The sequence below is a fragment of the Ambystoma mexicanum genome, chromosome 6q, assembly GCF_040938575.1.
Source record: "Ambystoma mexicanum isolate Mex_15411 chromosome 6q, UKY_AmexF1_1, whole genome shotgun sequence".
Taxonomy (NCBI): domain Eukaryota; kingdom Metazoa; phylum Chordata; class Amphibia; order Caudata; family Ambystomatidae; genus Ambystoma; species Ambystoma mexicanum.
The window spans coordinates 177,043,096-177,063,694 of record NC_090937.1 but is presented as its reverse complement, the minus strand read 5'-3'; the positions used below and the strand labels follow the sequence as shown (position 1 = coordinate 177,063,694).

At 48.7% G+C, this 20,599-nt stretch overlaps 1 protein-coding gene across 4 annotated transcripts in view; it reads right to left on the bottom strand.

Moving 5' to 3' along the window:
- Nucleotides 1–20,599, bottom strand: part of SLC49A3 (solute carrier family 49 member 3) — a 684,087-nt gene that overhangs the window by 281,631 nt on the left and 381,857 nt on the right. For 3 of the 4 annotated variants that reach the window (XM_069630598.1, XM_069630601.1, XM_069630600.1), the window contains one exon: nucleotides 17,140–17,256. The exons of the other annotated variant lie outside the window; for it this stretch is intronic. In XM_069630598.1, coding sequence (XP_069486699.1) covers nucleotides 17,140–17,256 — 117 coding nt within the window. The remainder of the gene's footprint in view (nucleotides 1–17,139; nucleotides 17,257–20,599) is intronic. 4 annotated transcript variants of the gene reach the window in all.

Below are 20,599 nucleotides of genomic sequence, written 5' to 3'. Positions count from 1 at the left end.
GTTGCAGTAGAAGACCCGCCGGTCTCTTGTTATCATGTTTGTTTTGACTGCAGACAGTACAAGCATTGACGTACTGTTGTACGTCGGTCTTCATTTGAGGCCACCAAAACTGTCTTTGTATAAGACGGAGGGTGTTAGTTATACCACGATGACCGGAGTGAGGGGTATCATGGCAGAGGTTTATTACCTTGTGTTGTAATTTCTGCGTAGGAATGACCAGTGCATTGTCCTTGAATAGATATTCTTCCTTGACTCTTAGATTCCATGGATTCTTCCTTGAAAGTTCCTTCCAGAGGTCAGAGGACTGGGTTTGCGCTCCGATTTCTTCCAGGTGGTTTATTGCTTGAGCTACAAAGATAGTTTGGGGAAACATCTTGGGATAGGCCTTGTCCTCAGTGGCTGCGTAGTCTGGATGTCGAGATAAGGCGTCAGCAATCATGTTTTGTGATCCGGGAACGTGAGTGATTTGGAACTGTTATTGGGCAAAGAAGTAGGCCCAACGGGCCTGACGACTGTTCCTGCACTCCAAAGACTGTAGGATTTGGAGATTCCGATGATCTGTGCGGACCTGAACTGGATATCTAGCACACAGAAGTAGGTGTCGCCATTCAGTGAAGGCTTGGCGGATGGCCAAGAGTTCCTTTTCCAGGACGGAATAGTGAGCCTCACTGGGGGTCAGGGTTCGTGAAAGGTAAGCAATGGGGTGTTCCAGTACATCCTCAAGTTCCTGTTTCAAGACCGCCCCTATGGCGTAGTTAGAGGCATCCGTTTCCACTAGAAATGGGCGATTTGTGTCTGCCTGGGTCAGGATGGGGGCTTGTGTGAACTCTGTCTTCAATCGTTGGAATGCTTTACCTTGCGATGTAGACCAGATAAAGGGGGTGTCCTTCTCCAATAGAGCTACGATCGGCTGAACAATCTCGGAAAAGGTAGAAATACATTTCCGGTAGAAGTTGGCGAGCCCCAGGAAGGATTGCACCTGTTTCACAGAAGTGGGAGCGGGCCAAGCCAGTAAGGCCTTTACCTTCGAAGGGTCCATGCCAATTCCTTCTGGACTAAGGATGAATCCTAGGTAGTGAACAGAAGTAACGTGGAACAAGCATTTTTCGGGTTTGGCTAACAGTTTGTTTTCACGAAGTCGTAGTACTGCCTTTACGTGTTCTTCATGTTTTAGAGGATCTTTGGAAAAAATCAATATGTCATCCAGATAGACAATGACGAAGAGGAACAACATATCAGAGAACACCCTGTCCATAAAACGGTGAAAGACTGCAGGAGCATTGGCTAGTCCAAAAGGCATGACTAGGTATTCGAAGTGACCAAAGGGTGTTCTAAAGGCTGTCTTCCATTGGTCCCCTTCCCAGATTCGAATTAAATGGTAGGCACCCCGGAGATCCAGTTTCGTGAAAATTACGGCTCCTCTCACAGCTTCCTGGATATCCGAAATCAGGGGCAGTGGGTATCGATCTTTGAGGGTGCATTGGTTTAAGCCTCGATAGTCGAGGCAAGGTCTGAGTTCCTTGGTGTCTTTCTTGGGAACAAAGAACAACAAAGCACCCGCTGGAGATTGAGGGTCTTATGGTGCCGTTATCAAGATTGGTGTCGAGGTATTCCCGAAGGGCCTTTTTTCTCAGGTTCGGAAAGGATGAACATTCGGCCGAAGGGAATTACAGCTGAGGGATCTGTATCAATGGCACAGTCTTCAGGCCTGTGAGGGGCTAATGCTTGGTCTATGGCGGTAGAAAATACATCAGTAAACTCTTGATGACTAACAACCCAGTCTTGATCAATGAAAATTCCCATAGCTCCGCAGTCCACCAAGGCCAGAATGGGATAGGTCTTGTCTTTGGAGGGCGAGAGGAAGGCCTGTAGTATCAAACTATTTTGTCCAGGAGAGTTCAAGGATGGAATTGATGTGGAGCAAACATCTCTCTCCCGACACCTCGCTCCATCTAGGATCGGGAGCTGGCGTTTCCCGAACGCTGTGGAGGGGCTAGAGGGCATTCTCTAACAAGATGTTTATCCGAGGCACAATACATGCACAGGCCTGTGTGGATCCTTCTCATCCTTTCTTGAGGGGAAATTGGCCCACGGAAGGCTAAAATTTGCATGGGTTCAGGATCTGTGTCAGAATTGGTTTTAACAGAGGTCTCAAGGGAATTCTTTTGAAAAGGTGTCTTGGTCTTTCTCCTTTCAGCCTTTCTTTCCTGGATTCGAAAATCTATCTGCAGGGCTAGATCCATAAGAACCTGGAAGGAACTAGGACGAGCCACCCGGGCTAATTCATCCTTAATGTCCTCGTTTAGACCCCTGCGAAATAGAGTGAAACTTGCTTCAGAGGACCAATCCGCTTCCTTGACCAGTTGTTTGAATCTAGTAACGTATGTTAGCATATCCTGGGTACCCTGTCGGAAATCAAGTAAGCGTTCTTGAGCACTAAAAACCTGTTCTGGGCGGTCGAACATAGTCTTGAGTGTCTGAATGAATCCATCATAATCATCCAGGAGGGCATCCCCTGAGTTGACTAAGGGCGTAGCCCAGGTCAACGCGTTCCCTGTGAGGTGCGAGATAATGAAGCCCACCTTCGCCCTAGAAGTTGAAAAATAATAGGGCTTAAAGGTAAAATGCACCAAGCAGGAACCCAGGAATCCACGTAAGGATTTTGCTGATCCATCATATTTGTCTACCACTCCACCAAGTAACACGCTGTCCTTGTTAGCGGGGTCGTGAGACAAAACTAGCTGCTTTAGCGCAGCATTCTCAGCCTTTAAGTTCTGTACTTCAGTTGTGGGCTCTTGCATGCCACGCATTAGGTCCTGGACTGCTTTCTCCATAGCAGTATCAGTGTCCGTCGTTTGGCGTCTCAAATTGTCGTAAATCTCCCCCGGTCTCACCTGGGATCGCTTCTTGCTCTGTTCCGCGGGAGGATTCCTCTTGTGGACGGATCGGGTCTTGTATAGACTGGCTCGAGTCTCGTCCGGCTGCAGAGCGCGTTCAGAGTTCCGGGAAGGCCGCTGTTCCAGGATGTCCAGGAAAGTAGGTAGCGGTCGCTAAGAATGGGGATTCCAGGAGTCGAATAGAGGGAAAGGGAGAAGGAAGGAGGAAGGAAACCAGGATCTTGGATAGAAGATTCGCCGAACAGCACACACACGTCAAGTCACTACCTAATGATAGCGTTGAGACGTGCGGGGCCACGGCCAATTTATAGGACGTGCCGTGTGCGACGTGAAAGCTGGTGTGAGGCAAGTTGCTCGTTGCGGCCATGTTGGAAGTAACAAGGAATACAAGCCCCGGCGCGATAAGGACCAGGAGGTCCAGAAGGGGCAAGTTCTATGGTTCACGACAGTAACTAGTGCAACCTAAAAAACCTTAACTCTAATAAAAAAAAAGAATACACCCTCAAAAAATTAAAAACGAATATGAAAATGTGGCTCCATGAACATAAGATCTACCTAAGATATGCCTGAACACGTTCACAAATAACCTCTCCTCCCCACCCATCACTGCTACACTTCACTCTACCACACTAATACCTTAAGAATAACTTCTTCCCCCGGCTACATCTAGACATCATAGGACAACCTTGACCCTACCTGCCTTGGCTCTGTGAAAGATTACCAGACCTGTAACTACAGCAATGTTTTATGTTTGTTGTAATATGAATAAAGTTCAAGCACCAGAATATCTGCGACTCATGGTGCCTTAGCAAAAGCGTCATCCACACTATGTAACCCTATTATCAGCTGAAATATAAGATACAGACTCTAAGTAAGCAGTGTGACGGCATCACAAAGACACAGCCAACAGATTCAACTTTCTAAGAAAAGCTTTATTTAATTTAAATGTCAGGATGGAGTAAGGCCTAACTTGCCCTATGCTAAGGTGGGATTTCCCTACCTAAAGAAAACTAAGGATAGTCGGTGTCAGAAAGTTTGAATGAAAAATCTGTATGTGTCCAAAATCTACATTTGCCCTCACAATTAAATCTATACAATGTGTAGGGATGCCAGCAAAAAAATCAATAGTGTTCAAAAGAAAAGTTCTGAGTTTCTTCCAGCTCTTTGGCTTTCTCTCAGCTTTCCCTTCCCCAAGGTGCAACACTGTTCATTAAGTCTTGTGGGATCCTTTCCCAAGACGCTGACTCTTTCAGCTGGCAAAAATCCAAAAGTCAGATCAAATCCTCTGGCTCTGAAAATAGTATCAGTTCAACTTCTTGTTCATTCTCAGTAGGCCACTCTGTCTAAGCACAGTTGTCAGACCACACGATCCACCCATCACAGGTCACGCAACCTATAGCCCTGCTTACCTTGGCTATTTTCAAAGAAGGGTCACTTGGTCGAGGCACAATTATCGGACTACACGGTCCACACATCACAGGTCACGCAAACGATCACCCTATGCACTTTGTCGTACTGTATTCTTCAGGTTCTGGCCAACATAGGTTTTTCTCTCTCAACCTGTAGTCCTTTGGATTTTTGGATCAATACTTATTTCACATTCTTCTTGGGAGTCTTTTTGGCTTTGCCACAACTTGTATCACATACATTTCACTCTGTGGTACTTTAATCCTTCTCACCACCTTGCTTTAACTACATTTTGCTTTCACTTCATTCATAAATGCTCATAATGGTTCAGCACAATTTTGCTCTGTTGAGGTATTCAAAACATACTCAATTTATCCTTTAGTTAGTTCGGTGTTAAATAGGGATTGTGTCACCTTTCAAAAGTGCTTATTATACAAGGTAGCTTGTTCATTATTCACAGTCATCTCATTTGACCTTCCGTAGCATGTGCAATAAGATGGTTAGTTCGTCATTCAAGTACGCCGGTTTCCCAGCCCCGGAGCGCCCTGGTTTGAGTGTTCCCTTTTCTGTAACTCACCGGTAAAAGTTCGCTCCTCCAGGCTTCTCTGTTTACTCTTCTTTTCCCTCCTTTCCAGCGGGCTAACCAGCCAGCCGCGCTCGCTGTCCTAGGCAGTTCACAACCCCACTCTTCCACGGCGGGAGCTGTCGAGAGCCTCTCTCGCTCTCTCAGTGGTCGGCAGCACCTTGGAGGCTTCAGTGCCCCACATCTGTTGTGGGCACTCGGGAGCAGGAATGGCAGGAGTCTCGACCTTCTCATGGCCAGTCTTGGTTCTGGCATCTCCCTCGCACTCCTGCTTGTCCTGGCTTCCCCTCCTGCTGGTTCCTCTCCAGCCCACTCCGTCTCCATACACTGCGTCCTTCGCCAACTCTTTCCTCCTTTATTGTCCCTCCCTCTCATTTTTATACACCTCAGGCTTGTCAAAAGGCTGCAGTTGCCAGTCCTCTGCATTAATCGCCTGACTTTGGGGAAGCTGATTAGTGGGACATGCCTGGTTATTGTAGTTTAACTCCTCAAGAGCCGTCTTCCTCATCTCAGCACCAAAGTGGTGTGAATGTAGGGGATTGTGCATAACTCCTAGTTGTTTCCTCTTCGCCCCAGTCTTAAGATAAAAGGACTGTGGGACATTTTTGGCCAGAAGAAAGAATCAAGGGCTGACAATAGCAGGGGGAAGATTGGATTTGCTTTGACAAGGGAAGGGGGATACCATGTCTCATACAAAGATGTCCTCTCCCCACGTTCCCTCCACCCAGGTAAGCCTCCCTCTCATATCCACCCCAAGAGTCGGGATCCAAATGCAATGGCCTTTCCTAGGCCACCTGAGTATAGGATGCCGGAGGAAAAGAGGCAAGGACCCCTTAGGTACTTCACATACCCCTGCCCCATGTGGGTTGGAGCAAAATGTTTCACAGGGAAACCGGGAGAGAAAGTTGATGGTGCCCTGATCTCAACCCATTTAATGTTCCACTGTGAAACAATATGGATGAAGGTCCAGGAACCACGGCATAACTATAATTATAATTGGTTATTTATAACACGCTTAATATCCAGAGGGTTGTAAGCGCGGACCCGGGGATCGAACCTGTGTTGCTCCACGTCATCGTGCTTCCAAGGTGAGTGCGTTGCCTCAGAGTTATCCTCCCGGCCCAAACTCTAGGATTGGACTCCTTTCTTTGACTATTCCACATTAAAGGAGAGTGAACAGTCTAAATTGGCGACCTAGTAGGTAATGTTTAAGATGGAGTACAACCCACGTAATTGCTAATGCCTCAAGCTCGATAACTGAGTAGAACAAGTTAATTTCTTACCCGGTAACGTTCTTTCGATGGGATGGTCCGACGACGTATTCCATATTTATGACAGGTAATCACCACAGCTGTGCTGCTTTGGAAAAATTTCGACGTCTGCGTCCTGCGTCGATGACGTCGATACGCTGTCCTCGAGGGCCTCCATCGAGCTGACATCACCGGATGTTATAAGTAGGACACATGACGCCCGTACCCTCAGTTGTAGATTTTTCCCCAGAACGTGTGACAGCAATCTTCTGCCAGTATGACCACACAAAGCCTTGCAGAAACGTAAGCTACAATTGCATAAGAAATTCTCTAGCAGGGCAGGTAGGGAGGGAGCGATATGGAATACGTCGGACCATCCCATCGAAAGAACGTTACCAGGTAAGAAAGTAACTTGTTCTTCGAGGGGATTGGGTCCTCCGACGTATTCCATATCTATGACAGACTCCCAAAGCAGTACCAACGTATGCAGGAGGGAAAATAATTTAGAATATAGAAATTTAGAATGCCCAATTAAATTGCAGAGTAAAGGACTGCCTTGCCAAAGGCCAGATCCTGCCCATGGCTAGAATCTAGGGAGTAGTGTTGTACAAAAGTATGGACCGAAGCCCATGTGGCTGCTTCACAGATGTTACGAATAGGAACACCCCTCTGCAGGGCAGTAGAGGCAGTCATACCCCTAGTAGAATGGGCCCGTAAGCCTACCAGAGGGTCCTTACCTGCCAAGCGGTAACATTCAAAATTGCCAAGATAATACATCTAGACAAAGTTTGCTTAGTAACAAGCTTGTCCCAAATGCCTTCAAGCGCATCCTATAAAGAGCTGATCGTCCACTCTGACCCGGGACATGGGTGAAATGTAGAAACTTAAAGCTCTCCTAGGATCCAACTTATGGAGCCTCTCCTCTTCCTTACCAGGAAGCGGAGGAGGATAAAATGCTGGAAGAATGACCTTCTGGCTTAAATGAAATTCCGACACTACTTTTGGAAGAAAGGAAGGATGAACCCTAAGGATAACCCTGTCCTTATGAAACACCGTGAAGTGTGGCTTAACAGAAAGTGCCTGCAACTCACTTACTCTGCGAGCGGAAGTAACTGCAACTAAAAATACATTTTTAAGGATTAACAGTCTCAAAGTGTCATGGTGCAGGCACCCAAAACCCTGAAACTGGTGGGGCCATCCCGGACTTTGGCCCCCTTGGGGGCTTATCAGGCCCCAGCCAGGCTCACCTGGACTCAGTCCTGGCGCCGCTGGCGCCAGGCTCATGGAGGTGTTAGTTACATGGTCCATTAACTTGGCTCTGAGAGGCTGAGCCATTCAGTTCAGGGGGAGGCCTGGAACTACTTTTCCTGAGAGAAGGGAAACGGAGAAGATGACTATTTTCTTGGAACTACTTGCAAGGCTATTTAAACCGCACCCAACAATCTGAACACACTTCGCGTTATTCTGCACTCCTGCAGCGTAACGCTCACCATGTCAGATCAGTCTTGCTTCCTTCTGCAACGCCCGTCCAGAGTCTTCCATCCATCGGCACCTGCGAACAGAGAATAACAGGAGTTATTTAAACATCGAAGGCATTACCTGCAGTACATCCAGACCTCATCTCCTGCTTTCCCACGGACCGCCGCATCTGCAGAACAGAACGAAAAGCACCCTCTCGGGTAGCTACTCACCTGATCGGCCCGCTCCAGGAACTTCATCGGACAGTTCTTCACTCAGCGGTTCGCCGCAGCTCGACACAGCCACACGGATCTTCTATTCTTCTTCCTGGACTCGCGCCGTACCTGCTGAACAGACAAAAAACAAACAGGTTAGTCCCATGTAGCAAAGGAAAGCTACAGAGGTGAACATTTGCGCGCCCAGCACAGCGCTATACTTACCGGCAGGAATCCTGAGCATCACTGTCAGGAGGGTCATCTATCATCCGAAAGGTCGCTTAACGCCGCAGCAGTAAGACAACAACGGACATTAGTTATTTTGAACAGAAAGACTTAAAGGCAGTCATTCCAAGCAGTTATTGGAATAGAGACTTACCTGTTTACCCCCGGGCCTTCTACTTCAGCAACTTCCTTCGTATCAGTGATGTAACTCGATCCAGGAAAGACTGTGAACCGCGCCCCTGCAGAGTGTGCAGGACGGAGAGCTCGCCCATTAAAAAACAGAGGTGAGCCAGAAGAAGTGAAGGATAGACCGGAAGGAGGTGAAACTACTGACCAGCTCCCTTCGGTAGCTAATATCTTGTTTCGACTTGCAGGCTAACATCTCCTGAAGCAAGGACTAAGGGGAGACGAAGGCTAGCATCACCAGCCAAGCAGAGCAGCATCAGGACAGACAACACCCTACGCACACGAGCACGCGCCCGTGGAAACCAGGTGAGTGTGACACAAAGTACAAGAATGTAAAGGCTCAAATGGAGCACCCATTAGGAATTTTAGAACAAGGTTCAAATCCCAACCGGGCACCTGGAAAGGTGACTGTGGAAACACATTAATGAGCCCTTTCAGAAACTGAGAAATTAAAAGGGATTTTGAAATTAGAACACTCCTCAGATGAGCGCTTAAATATCGACAGCACCGCCAGGTAATCTTTAATAGTACCCACTTGCAGGCCCTTGTGGGCTAAAGAAAGCAAAAAAGACAGAACCACAGAACAACAGGAATGTCGCATGAAAAAGGATCTGCATTCTTAACCCTGCACCAGTCGCAGAACTTTCTCCAGCGGCAACGGTACAGGGACTTTGTTGCACGCCGTCTGGCCAAAAGCAACACCTCCATCACGTCTTCAGGGATGTCCCAATCCGTATACCTCAACCTTTCAGAAGCCAAGCGTGAAGGTTCATGGATCTGACCTCTGGATGTAGAACCAGACCCCCCCCCTCCCGTGAGAGCAGATCGTCTCGGTAGGGAAGAAGGCGTGGAGGGCACATGGACAAATCGAGAAGGTCTGGGTACCACATTCTCCTGGCCCATGCCGGAGCAATGAGGATCATCCGGGAACCAAACCTCCGTAACATCTGCAGCACTTGCGGGATGACGGGGACTGGAGGTAACGCGTACAGCAGTAGGAAGGACCACTCCACCACGAACGTGTCCCCTAAGGCTCCTCTTGGAGGAAATTCCTGCGAGCAGAACCTTTTCACACTTCCGGTTGACACTGGAGGTGAAGAGATCCACTTATGGGGTCCCCCAAAGGGAAAAGATCTCCAGGAGAATCTCCTGAGCCAGCTCCCACTCGCAAGAGATCGCGCTCTGCCTGCTCAGAACGTCCGCCATCTCGTTTTCGTCTCCGGCCAGATGAACTGCCGAGATCGAAAGTTCCTGCTGGATGGCCCAGAACCAGAGCTGCATCGCCTCCCTGCACAGAGGAAGTGACCCTGTCCCCCCCCCCCCTTTTTGTTGAGGTAGTGCATGGCCACTGTGTTGTCCGTCAGAATCGGGACATTCTTCCTTTGCACAGTTGTCAGAAAAGCCTTCAGGGCAAGCCTGACGGCCCTCAGCTCCAACAGATTCATATGGAGTCTGGACTCCGACGGAGACCAATGACCGCTGACTGTCAACTTGTTGGCATGAGCTCCCCATCCCGTGAGGGATGCATCCGTCACAATCGTCACCTCCGGCCAGGGTAGCCAAAATGGAGCCCCCTTCATCAGATTGCCTTCGACGGCCCACCACAGAAGATCCTGGGCGACCGTGGGCGGCACCTGAATCGGGTCCGACATCCTGCCGGAGGACTGTGACCACTGCATCTTGAGAGCCCATTGCAGAGATCTCATCCATAACGTGACCTCTGGCACCAGAAGAATGCAGGATGCCAGGAGGCCGAGCAACCTCAAGAACTCGAACGCCAGGAGACTCTAGGCATGTTGAAACTTGTGCACCATGTGCAGAATGTGATGAGCCCTCACCTGGGGAGGGAAACACTGCCCCAGGGACGTGTCGAGCACTGCTCCGATGTACTGTAGCCGCTGAGTTGGCGTCAAGAGGGACTTCTTTAAATTGAGGGAGAAGTCCAGCTTGTGAAGGAAGTGGCAGGTGACTGACAGATGATCCAGTACTTGCTCAGGAGATTGCACCATGATCAACCAATCGTCCAGGTAGAGGTAGACGTGAATCCCCCCTTTCCTGAGATACGCTGCCACCACCACCATGAGCTTGGTGAAAACCCTCAGGGCAGAGGTCAATCCGAACGGCAGGACCCGAAACTGAAAGTGCGAGTCGCCCACCCCGAACCTCAGGTACTTCTTGTGCTTGGGATGGATCGGCACATGAAAATAAGTGTCTTTGAGGTCGAGAGACACCAACCAGTCCTGAAGTTGAAGGGCCTGGAGGACGTGAGAGAGAGTAACCATCTTGAACTTTTCCTTCGTGAGGAGCTTGTTCAAACCACGCAAGTCCATGATGGGTCTCAATGCCCCCGTCTTTCTTCGAAATCAAAAAATAAGGGGAATACCATCCCTTGTTCCTCTCCGCTACAGGCACCAGTTCTATGGCGCCATTCTCCAGCAGGGATTTGATTTTCAGCGCAAGGAGCGGATCCGGACTCTTCAAAGAGAGATTCCCTGGTGGATTGTCGTGAGGCCTCTGCCAGAAAGGAAGAAGAGTAGCCGTGAGCTATGATCTCCAGAACCCACACATCTGAAGTAAGGACACGCCATTCTACAAGATGCTGCGCCAGCCTTCCCCCAACCAGCGAACCATGGGACATGGCCTCATGACTGAGCTTAAGTGGCTGCGGCAGTGCCTGAGGGTAAAGAGGCAACTGCCCGAGCGGCTCTGGCACCTCGAGTACCTTGTTTTCCACCTCTGGCACTCCTACGGTGGCCCCTTTGACTTGCAGCCCCTCTCGATCTACCAAAGGAAGAGTTGTATCGAAAGGAACCTCCCCTCCATTGCTGTCCCCTAGGACGAAAAGGCAGAGGTTGGCGAACTGCAGCGCTCAACGACTTTGCTGCAGCTTTGGAGGTCTGCAACCTTTTAAGGCTCTCGTCAGCCTTGCTGCCAAAAAGATGTTCACCATCAAAGGGCATGTTGAGAAGCCGGGCTTGCACATCAGGAGCAAACCCCGACTTCCGCAACCACGCAAATCTGCGTATTACGGTGCTCGCTGACATGGACCGGCTGACACAATCTGCCACGTCCAGACCTGACTGAACGGATTCACACATGGCATCCTTTCCATCCTGAACAAGAGCAAGAAAGCCATCCCGTTCCTCCCCTTCGGGAATATGTTCAGCCGCCAAAGAGACACAATTCCACAGAGTATGAGTGAAACATGCTAAGGAACATATGGAGTTGGCTGCCTGTAAAGCCATACCCCCTGAAGAAAACACTTTCTTCACCCAGCCATCAAAACGTTTGTCCTCCCTATTAGGAGGGATGGTAGGGTACGATGCCTGTTTTGCCGGGGCCGTAGCTGCCTGCACCACCAAACTCTCCGGAGTGGGGTGCGTGGTCAAGTAGCTGGGGTCGTTACTGGCAGGACGGTATTTTTTCAGCAAAGACTTGCCCACTGCCGCAAGACTCTCCGGAGCAGTCCAAGCCGCTGCCACCCTTCTTTGCAAGGCCATATGGAATGGCAGTACCGGGTCAGTTGGTGGACCTTGGTCCAAGATGTCCGTCAGGTCATCCTGCAGAAAATCTCCTGGTGGCGCAGACCACCCCAAGTACTCCGTTATCCTCGACATGAGGCGCTGGTACGAGGATTCAGCATGCGTACCTGGCTCAGGCCTGCCAAACTCAACCTCCGGGGAGGTGTCCGGACCACTGGCGTCGTGCAAAGACTGACGCAGGTCTTCTAACTGGCTATGACCAGATAGTAGGTCATCAGGAACCTCCTCAGGAACCAGACCTTCATCAGACCCTTCATCCACCTCAGAAATACAGTCAAGAGGCTGGAATAAATCCCTAGATGAGGGCACGTGTTTGGACTTGGCCAGAGCCTTCCTCGGGGTTTCCACCGGTCTCCGGAATCGGCATCGACGTCAAGCGTGGCACCGATGGCTTCGATACCGGCCTCGAGCACGGAGCCCCGAGCGTGTCCTTCGACAGCCTAGGCACCGATGGCGTTGATGGCTTCCTCGGAGGTGGAGCCTCGAGAGAGTCCTTCGACGGTCTCGGTGCCGAAGTCGTCCTTGAAGACCTCACAGGCTCCGACGGTCTCAATGGCGTCGAGGACCGGGACCTGGAGCGGGCATGGCTAGAGCGATCCACCTTGTCTGACCGGGACCTCGAAGGTTCCCGGTGATCGCGACGACCACTCAAGCCCAAAGGCATGCGAACAGTGTTTCTAGTACGTTCCCTGCCGGCGTCTTTCGAGGGTGCGGAGCCCTGCGACTGAAAAATCGCCATCATCTCCTTACGAAATGAATCCCATTCCGCAGGAGAGGAATGCTTGGTGGGACAAGCAACCCGCCGACGTGCGGAGTCCTCGGACGAGGATGGGGAAGGCCACCGGTGATGGCGCATCCTGAATGCCTCGAAGAGGCAGAGGAATGGCGGGACGCACTCCGGGACTGAGATCTGCTGGACTTACGCCGACGATGCAGAGAGTCGACCCTCAAATCGTCAGTCGAAAGCCCAGTGGATTTCGGCTTCCGGGGCTTGGACCCCTTACCGACAGAAAGCTTCTTCTTACGCTCCCGCAAGGCCTTCGAAGTTAATGACTGGCAATCGTCACAATCGTCCGTGGTGTGGTCCTCACCAAGGCACCAGAGGCAGGCGTCGTGCGGGTCTGTCAGCGACATCTTGGAACCGCAGTCCCAACACTTCTTGAAACCCGGCCGTGGGGTAGAAGAAGACAAAGACATCATGGAAATCTTCACGAACAAACGGGTTCGAACTCAGAAGAACCGAGGCGGGCCGAGAGCTCTGAAGCGAACACGTTCACGGAAAAAACAGAACTGAGGCTACGGGCGTCATGAGTCCTACTTATAACATCCGGTGACGTTGGTTCGACGGAGGCCCTCGAGGACAGCGTATCAACGTCATCGACGCAGGAAATTTTTCCGAAGCAGCACAGCTGTGGTGAGAACCTGTCATAGATATGGAATACGTCGGAGGATCCAATCCCCTCTAAGTTCTTTTACCTGGGAAACAGCTTCGACTGATGTATAATATAGGGTGTTGTAGTCCGTCATAATTTTGAGAGAGAACAGCTCCTAGTCCCATTAAGGAAGCATCCTCTGTAAAATAAATTCCTTAGAGAAATCAGCTATCGAAATGGGGCTCTGGCACAGGGTCTATTTTAGTGTGATGTAACAAATGTCACCCTCTTCATCCCACCTGATCTTTTGGGGCTCAGCATTTTTCAACTTGTCTGTGAGTCGTGCAGTCTTACTTGAAAGGTTTGGAATAGGTCTGCGGTAGTAGCCGATCCACCCCAAAAAGGCTCTAAGATCTTTTTTTGTATTTGGCATGGGGTATCAAGAACAGCCGTAATCTTGTCCTGTTGGGATGGCAAAGTAACATTACCTACGGAAAATCCCAGGTATTTGACTGGGGACTGAGCTAACTTCCCCTTTCTGGGGTTAGCGGTTAGGCTTGTCTTTCTTAGTACTCACATGACTGCGTACCAGATCTTCTCAAGTTTTACTGTGTATTACAATATCGTCTATATATGTCCTGCAGAAGTCTGAGTATGTTGTATAATTTTATCCATTAATCTCTGGAATGTTGCGGGAGCCCCATGTAGACCGAATGGTAATACTTTACATTGAAACAGACCTGTAGGGGTAGCAAAGGCAGTTTTTTTCTTTGTCAGGCCCGTATAGCGGAACCTGCCAATAACCTTCCGTGAGGTCTATAGTGGAGAGATAGACAGCATTACCCAGCCAATCAATAAAATCGTCAATATGTGGCATTGGGTAAGCGTTGAAGGCGCACATGGCATTTACCTTTCTAAAGTCAATACAAAACCTCCAACTCCCATCGGGTTTTGCCAGTAACACGATGGGGAAGGATCAGGGGCTAGTAGATGGTTCAATAATATTAGCCTCGAGCATTTATTTGACATACTGAATGATGGTTTCTTTTCAAGTTTCCGGTAATCAGTAGGGTTTTAAATGTACCGCTTTGCCTTCTGGAGTATGGATGTAATGATCAATACCATTCACTCTTCCTGGTTCCTCTCTAAACACATTAGTAAATTGTTGTAGAAGATCATATATATCTTGCTTTTGGTTGTTACTGAGCTCGGGGAGAATTAGGATGTTATCTGAATCGGTAACAAACAGAGCAACATGGGGGCAGTGGACTCTGAAGGATTTTCACTCCATTCTTTTAAAAGATTAATGTGGTAGACTTGTGTTTTTATGCAGCGATCAGGTTGAGAAATGTTATAGTTACAAGGTCCCATTTATTCCAACACCTCATATGGTCCATGCCACTTAGATATTAGTTTGTTCTTAGAAGTGGGCAACAATATCAATACCTTTTGGCCCACTGAAAAAGATCTCAAAGAAGCTTTTTTGTTGTAGGAGGCTTTCTGTTGTTCTTGTGCCTAGGCCATATGGTTTTGTACCAAAGATCTAACTACTGTCATGTGTTCTTTAAGCTGGTTGGCAGTTTGGGAGACTGGTTTTGGGGCTTCTGCTCTTTCTTCCCAGGTTTCCCCTCAACATATCTAGGACTCCCAAGGCTCCTGTCCATAAAGTAATTTGAACGGGGAGAAACCTTTTGAAACCTGAGGGGGTCTTCCTAACTGCAAATGAAGCCTATGGAATCATCTGAACCCAGTTTCCATCATCCTGTTACACTAACTTCCACAATATGGTCTTCGGTGTCTTATTAAACCTTTCTAAAAGACCATTTGTCTGTGGGTTATATACTGAGGTCCTTAAAGTGGTAATATGCAATAATTGTTTTACTTCCCCCATGGGTTTGCTCATAAATGTAGAGTCTTGATGTGTTGGTATCTCTTTTGAAAACCCCACTCTTGAAAAGAAAGGGAGCAAGTGTTTCAATATTTGCTGGGTGGTATTTCTCTCAGGGGAAAGGCTTCTGGGTATCGCTTTGCACAATCTACGATTTCCAAAATATATTTGTGCCATATTTTTGATTTTTCTAGGGGCCCTACAATGTCCATACTAATTCTTGAGAATGGGATTTCAATGATTGGCAAAGGATTTAAGGGAACTCGTGGTGCCATACGAGTACTGGTTTTCTGACAAATTTCACAGGACTGGACGAAATTCTTAATGTCAGCATGGATACCTGGCCTGTAGAACATAATAATTTGGGCCTGCATCTTCATCTGACCTAAATGGCCTCCTGTCAGATGTGAATGGGCTATCTCCAGGACCGCCTGCTTATGACTCTAAGACAACTAATTGGGGTTTCACCAAGCCTTCTGACGTAAGCCCACGTCTCAAAAAGAAAAAAGGCCCTCCAATCTCACAGAACATGTTGTGCTAAGGGAACAGAAGGAAGCCTTGCGGCAATTGGACTGGCTATGGCTAGACCTTCTGAGGCTCCATTGACCACTTGGAGCTCACTCTGTAATGACATCCTTGTCGACCTGGGGGAAACAGTGGAGTCGTTACGGTTACACCCAGTCCGAGTAAAAAGGAAGCTGTACGACCTCGACTGGATCCAAGCACTGGAGACCAGAGCAAACTCAAAAAGCAATAATTTCACGGATATCAGAGCAAAGGGTTCATTGCCGCCCTATATTTCTAAATTCCCTTGCAAATATAAGCGTGATAATTTTGGGTGAGATTGAATTTATAACCTACCAAGGAAGTTATAGAGGTCAGGAAACCGGTTGAACTACAGGACATCCGGTGCCGTCTGTGTGACTGTGAACGAGAAATATTATTCCACCTTACCTTAAACTGTCCTGGTTCTAAAGATCTCCGGACTAAATGGCTGGCTAAATATATCAGCAAATTAACAACTCTTTCGGCTGAGGATTGGTGGGGGGAGGCTGATGTCGAGCTCACAAATTTCGTTAACCTTAGCTTTGCTGGCCTTTTTTAAAGAACTTTTTGAACTAATGATGGATAACTAAACCAGAGAAGGGCTGCATATCAAAGCGGAAGGCCCGCCTATTCAAATGGTGGTCTTTGAGTGTAAATTGTAAGGTTTTTCGTTAACATTTCATGCTATTGAGTATGGGCCTTCTTGCTTTGGTTTATTTGTGAAGAGAGAGAGATCTTGAATCAGCATTTAATTCTTTTCTGTTTTTAAATGGCTTGTTTTCTGTTATTTTTCTTTGTTTTTAGCTAAGGTTTAAGTTTGAAACCAAATGCTAATAAAAAAAAGGAAAAAAAAGAAATGCAAAGAAAATTAAAGTTCACATCCTTGCCCAAGCATTGATTAGTTAATCCAGCATTTCAGAAGGAATTAATCTAGCATAAAAGGCATTAAACACAAGGGATTTAAATTGAAGAACCCTGCTAACAGTAACTAATCAGGTAAGGCAATGTTTATATTTAATGGCAGTAGCGTACTTTTCACATAACATTGCTGTGTGCTTTAACTGGGGTCAAAACAAGTTGGTTGTATCGTACATTGGGATGTGCTGGGGAGGGAGTTCGAAACAGAAAATGGGGACATAGCACTGCAGAACAATGGAACACATGCTTATTGTGTACAAAATAAATACCCAATTACAAGTGACCAATGTAACCATAGTATTAGGGCTTACAGTGTTTCTATGTTGGAGTCAGAATCTGAGGACTGCTGAAGGCAAAAAAGGTGGTTCCTGAGGTTGATCTTGAATCTGGACATTGTGGGGTTGCCTTGATTCCAGAGGGAAGTGCATGCTGATGGTGGGGGCAAGGAGGGTCAAGGCGTGGAAGTGAGGGGTGGCACAGGTTGATCAGGGATAATTTAGGACGAGCAGGGCAGGGTAGTGAATGATGCAGGGGGAGGGAACAGGGGATATGATCTGCTGATTGACAGGGTGGTGATCGAAAATAGTTAAATAACAATTCTGTAAGTGAATCTGGCAATGTGTGGAAGAATGACATCCCAAAGAGCCTTACATTTGAGTAGCCAACAACACAGAGAATCTGCTCCAGAAGTGCAGAAAAAGCGGTGAATATTCCGATACCTGCTCCAAAGCAGATCATTAGGATGACGTAGGCTTTATTTTTTAAAAGCTGTAAAAATGAGAAAAACACAAAAAGTTTAATGAGTGTAAATAAGGAGCAACAAATATTAGGCCAGAATATAAACAGATATAAAAGATCAAAGATTATTATTTTTTATTTACATAAGGGCAAAGTCCATACTTGGGATTGAAATAATTAGTCATGGGCGCCTCCCTAAGAGAACGAACACAGCAAAAATATCCTGTTCTATGGGATGGTAACCACTCTAGAGTCTGCAGCCACATTTTATCTCATTGTACCTTTCAGACGGGAAATTACCATTTGCATGTCAGTCTTTGTCCCACCCACATGGGCAGTCCAGCACCAAAATGCTATGGCAATTCCTCTCTGAACAAGAGTACCAACAGCAACCCCATACACGTGTTTCAGCCTTGTTGGGCATCATCAGTGAGGTGGAGCTGTGCCTCTCTGAGTACAGTGAGCAAGGGGTCCACATCTGGATGCCCTGTGGAAACTTAGGGTGAATAAACCGAAGTCCCTTATGTAATCAGAAATCGTCCATTGGGGCCCCTCTGCGAGAACGAACACGGCCCATTGACCTGTTCTTAGGGATGGTACCCACTTGCGAGTGCGCAGCCACATTTTAGCTCACTGTACCTTTCACAGATGGGAAATATCCATTTGCATATCAGTCTTTGTCCCGTCCCACTATGGCAATTCCCCTCTGAACAAAAGTACCAACAGCAACCCCATACACTTGGTTCAGCCTTGTTGGGCATCATCACTGATGAGGCCCAACAAGGCTGAAACAAGTGTATGGGGTTGCTGTTGGTACTCTTGTTCACAGAGGAATTGCCATAGCATTTTGGTGCTGGACTGCCCATGTGGGGGGACAGACTGATATGCAAATGGATATTTCCCATCTGTTCACCAGCCCATTAATCTATTCCAGGAACCCAAATTGTCGTATTTGGTATTTTCCATGACCACCACCTTACCACAGCCATTGTTCCGATGAAAGTGCCCCAACCAAGGTCACCACAAAGCATCTTTTGGGTATATAATAAAGTAGCCAGGATACTTTCTTTAAGATCAGGAGGAGACGTGCATTTTCTCCATGTTGACAATCATGTGATGGCACCAGCAGAGGCGTGAAAAGCAAAAATCCGAGCGAGAGAGAGAGAGAGAGAGAGAGCGGGGGGCAGAGCGAGCGAGATAAGGGGGAGGCAGAGCGAGAGAGATAAGGGGGGAGGCAGAGCGAGAGAGATAAGGGGGGAGGCAGAGCGAGAGAGATAAGGGGGGAGGCAGAGCAAGAGAGATAAGGGGGGATGACGGGGACTGGAGGAAACGCGTACAGCAGTGGGAAGGACCACTCGCACCCCGAACGCGTCCCCTAAGGCTCCTCTTCGAGGAAATTCACGCGAGCAGAACTTCTCGCACTTCCGGTTGACACTGGAGGCGAAGAGATCCACTAGTGGGGTCCCCCAAAGGGCAAAGATCTCCAGGAGAATCTCCTGAGCCAGCTCCCACTCGTGAGAGATCGCGCTCTGCCTGCTCAGAGCGTCCGCCGTCTCGTTTTTGTCTCCGGCCAGATGGACTGCCGAGATCGAAATTTCCTGCTTGATGGCCCAGAACCAGAGCTGCATTGCCTCCCTGCACAGAGGAAGTGGCCCTGCCCCCCCCTTTTTGTTGAGGTAGTGCATGGCCACTGTGTTGTCTGTCAGAATCGGGACATTCTTCCTTTGCACAGTTGTCAGAAAAGCCTTCAGGGCAAGCCTGACAGCCCTCAGCTCCAACAGATTGATATGGAGTCTGGACACCGATGGAGACCAACAACCGCTGACTGTCAACTCGTTGGCATGAGCTCCCCATCCCGTGAGGGACACGTCCGTCACGATCGTCACCTCCGGCCAGGGCAGCCAAAATGGAGCCCCCTTCATCAGATTGCCTTCAACGGCCCACCACAGGAGGTCCTGGGCGACCAAGGGCGGCACCTGAATGGGGTCCGATATCCTGCCAGAGGACTGTGACCACTGCATCTTGAGGGCCCATTTCAGAGATCTCATCCGCAACCTAGCCTCTGGCACAAGAAGAATGCAGGATGCCATGAGGCCGAGCAACCTCAAGAATTCGAACGCCGGGAGACTCTGGGCAGGTTGAAACTTGTGCACCATCTGCAGAATGTGATGAGCCCTCACCTGGGGAGGGAAACACTACCCCAGGGACGTGCCGAGTGTAACGCTCACCTGATTCCCGCAGAGGCGCCGGTCTTGACTGGGTGAATGCCGTATCTTCAAAGGTGATGTGTAACACACGGTTGGCTCTTTGGGCTGGACCTCTGTGCACTGTATGTCTGACTCGAAGAGTAAGATGTCTGCAGATAGAAAATATGGGATTAATGAACTGGGGTTATTGGGTGCCTCTCTCCTCTTCCCTTTCTCTTCTCCTGTAGAACCCCAAAGGTTAACACCCTCACCTTAGGTAAGTGAACGCCGAGCTCTCCATCTGCCTCGGGGCAGGGTGCCGTAACCAGTTTCTTCACTGGATAAGGGTGCAGGCCTCTTGACCTCAGAGGACTGCTGTCCGTCGTTAACTGCACGAACGGTAAGTTCTGGGCACTTCAAATGTCTTAAAAGTCTTTTGTAATGATATCTCTTGTTTTGCAGGGTTCCGGCGATGGCGGATGGCGGGCTGATGAGAGTTGAGGATCGAACCCGCGTGAGGAATAGAAGCGCCTGGAAGCACGTAAGTAAGCACTTGTAGCCTGCTTCACGATGCGCACTAACTGTCCCTTTTATCTTGCAGGTACAAGTTCGGAGCTTTAGAGAAGCTGAAGGGTGCTGGAATACCCACTGGATTCGGCGTGGGAAGGAGTAATGGCACGTGAGTAATAAAGTTGCCCAATGTCTTTAAACGCACCTTCTTTTGTCTTTCAGATGCGGGATGCAGCGCCGAAGGCCTCCGGAGCGTGCGAAGAGCTGGTAAGCTTTTGTCTTTCAGATGCCGGAATGCAGTGCGAAGACCTCCGGAGCATGCGAAGAGTAGGTAAGCCTTTGTCTTTCAGATGCCGGAATGCAGCGCGAGGCGTTGGTGACAGCCGATGGACCAGGTAAGAGATGCGCTGCCACTGAAGACCGTAGTGCTAACCTGTTCTTTCTTTGTCTTTACAGGTGCTGCTGAAGACTGGATTCCAGGATGGTAAGCCTTTGTTCCCTTAGGCCCAGGATCAGAAGCAGAAGACACGATGAGCGTTCTGCTGCAGAGAATGCAGAATAACGCAAAGCAAGATTCATCCATCGGGTGTGGTTTAAATAGCCTCCTGTAGTGCTTAGGTGTCTCCTTCCACAGCCATGCCTAAGAAAAGAGTTCCTGCTTTCCAGAAGAGTTCCAG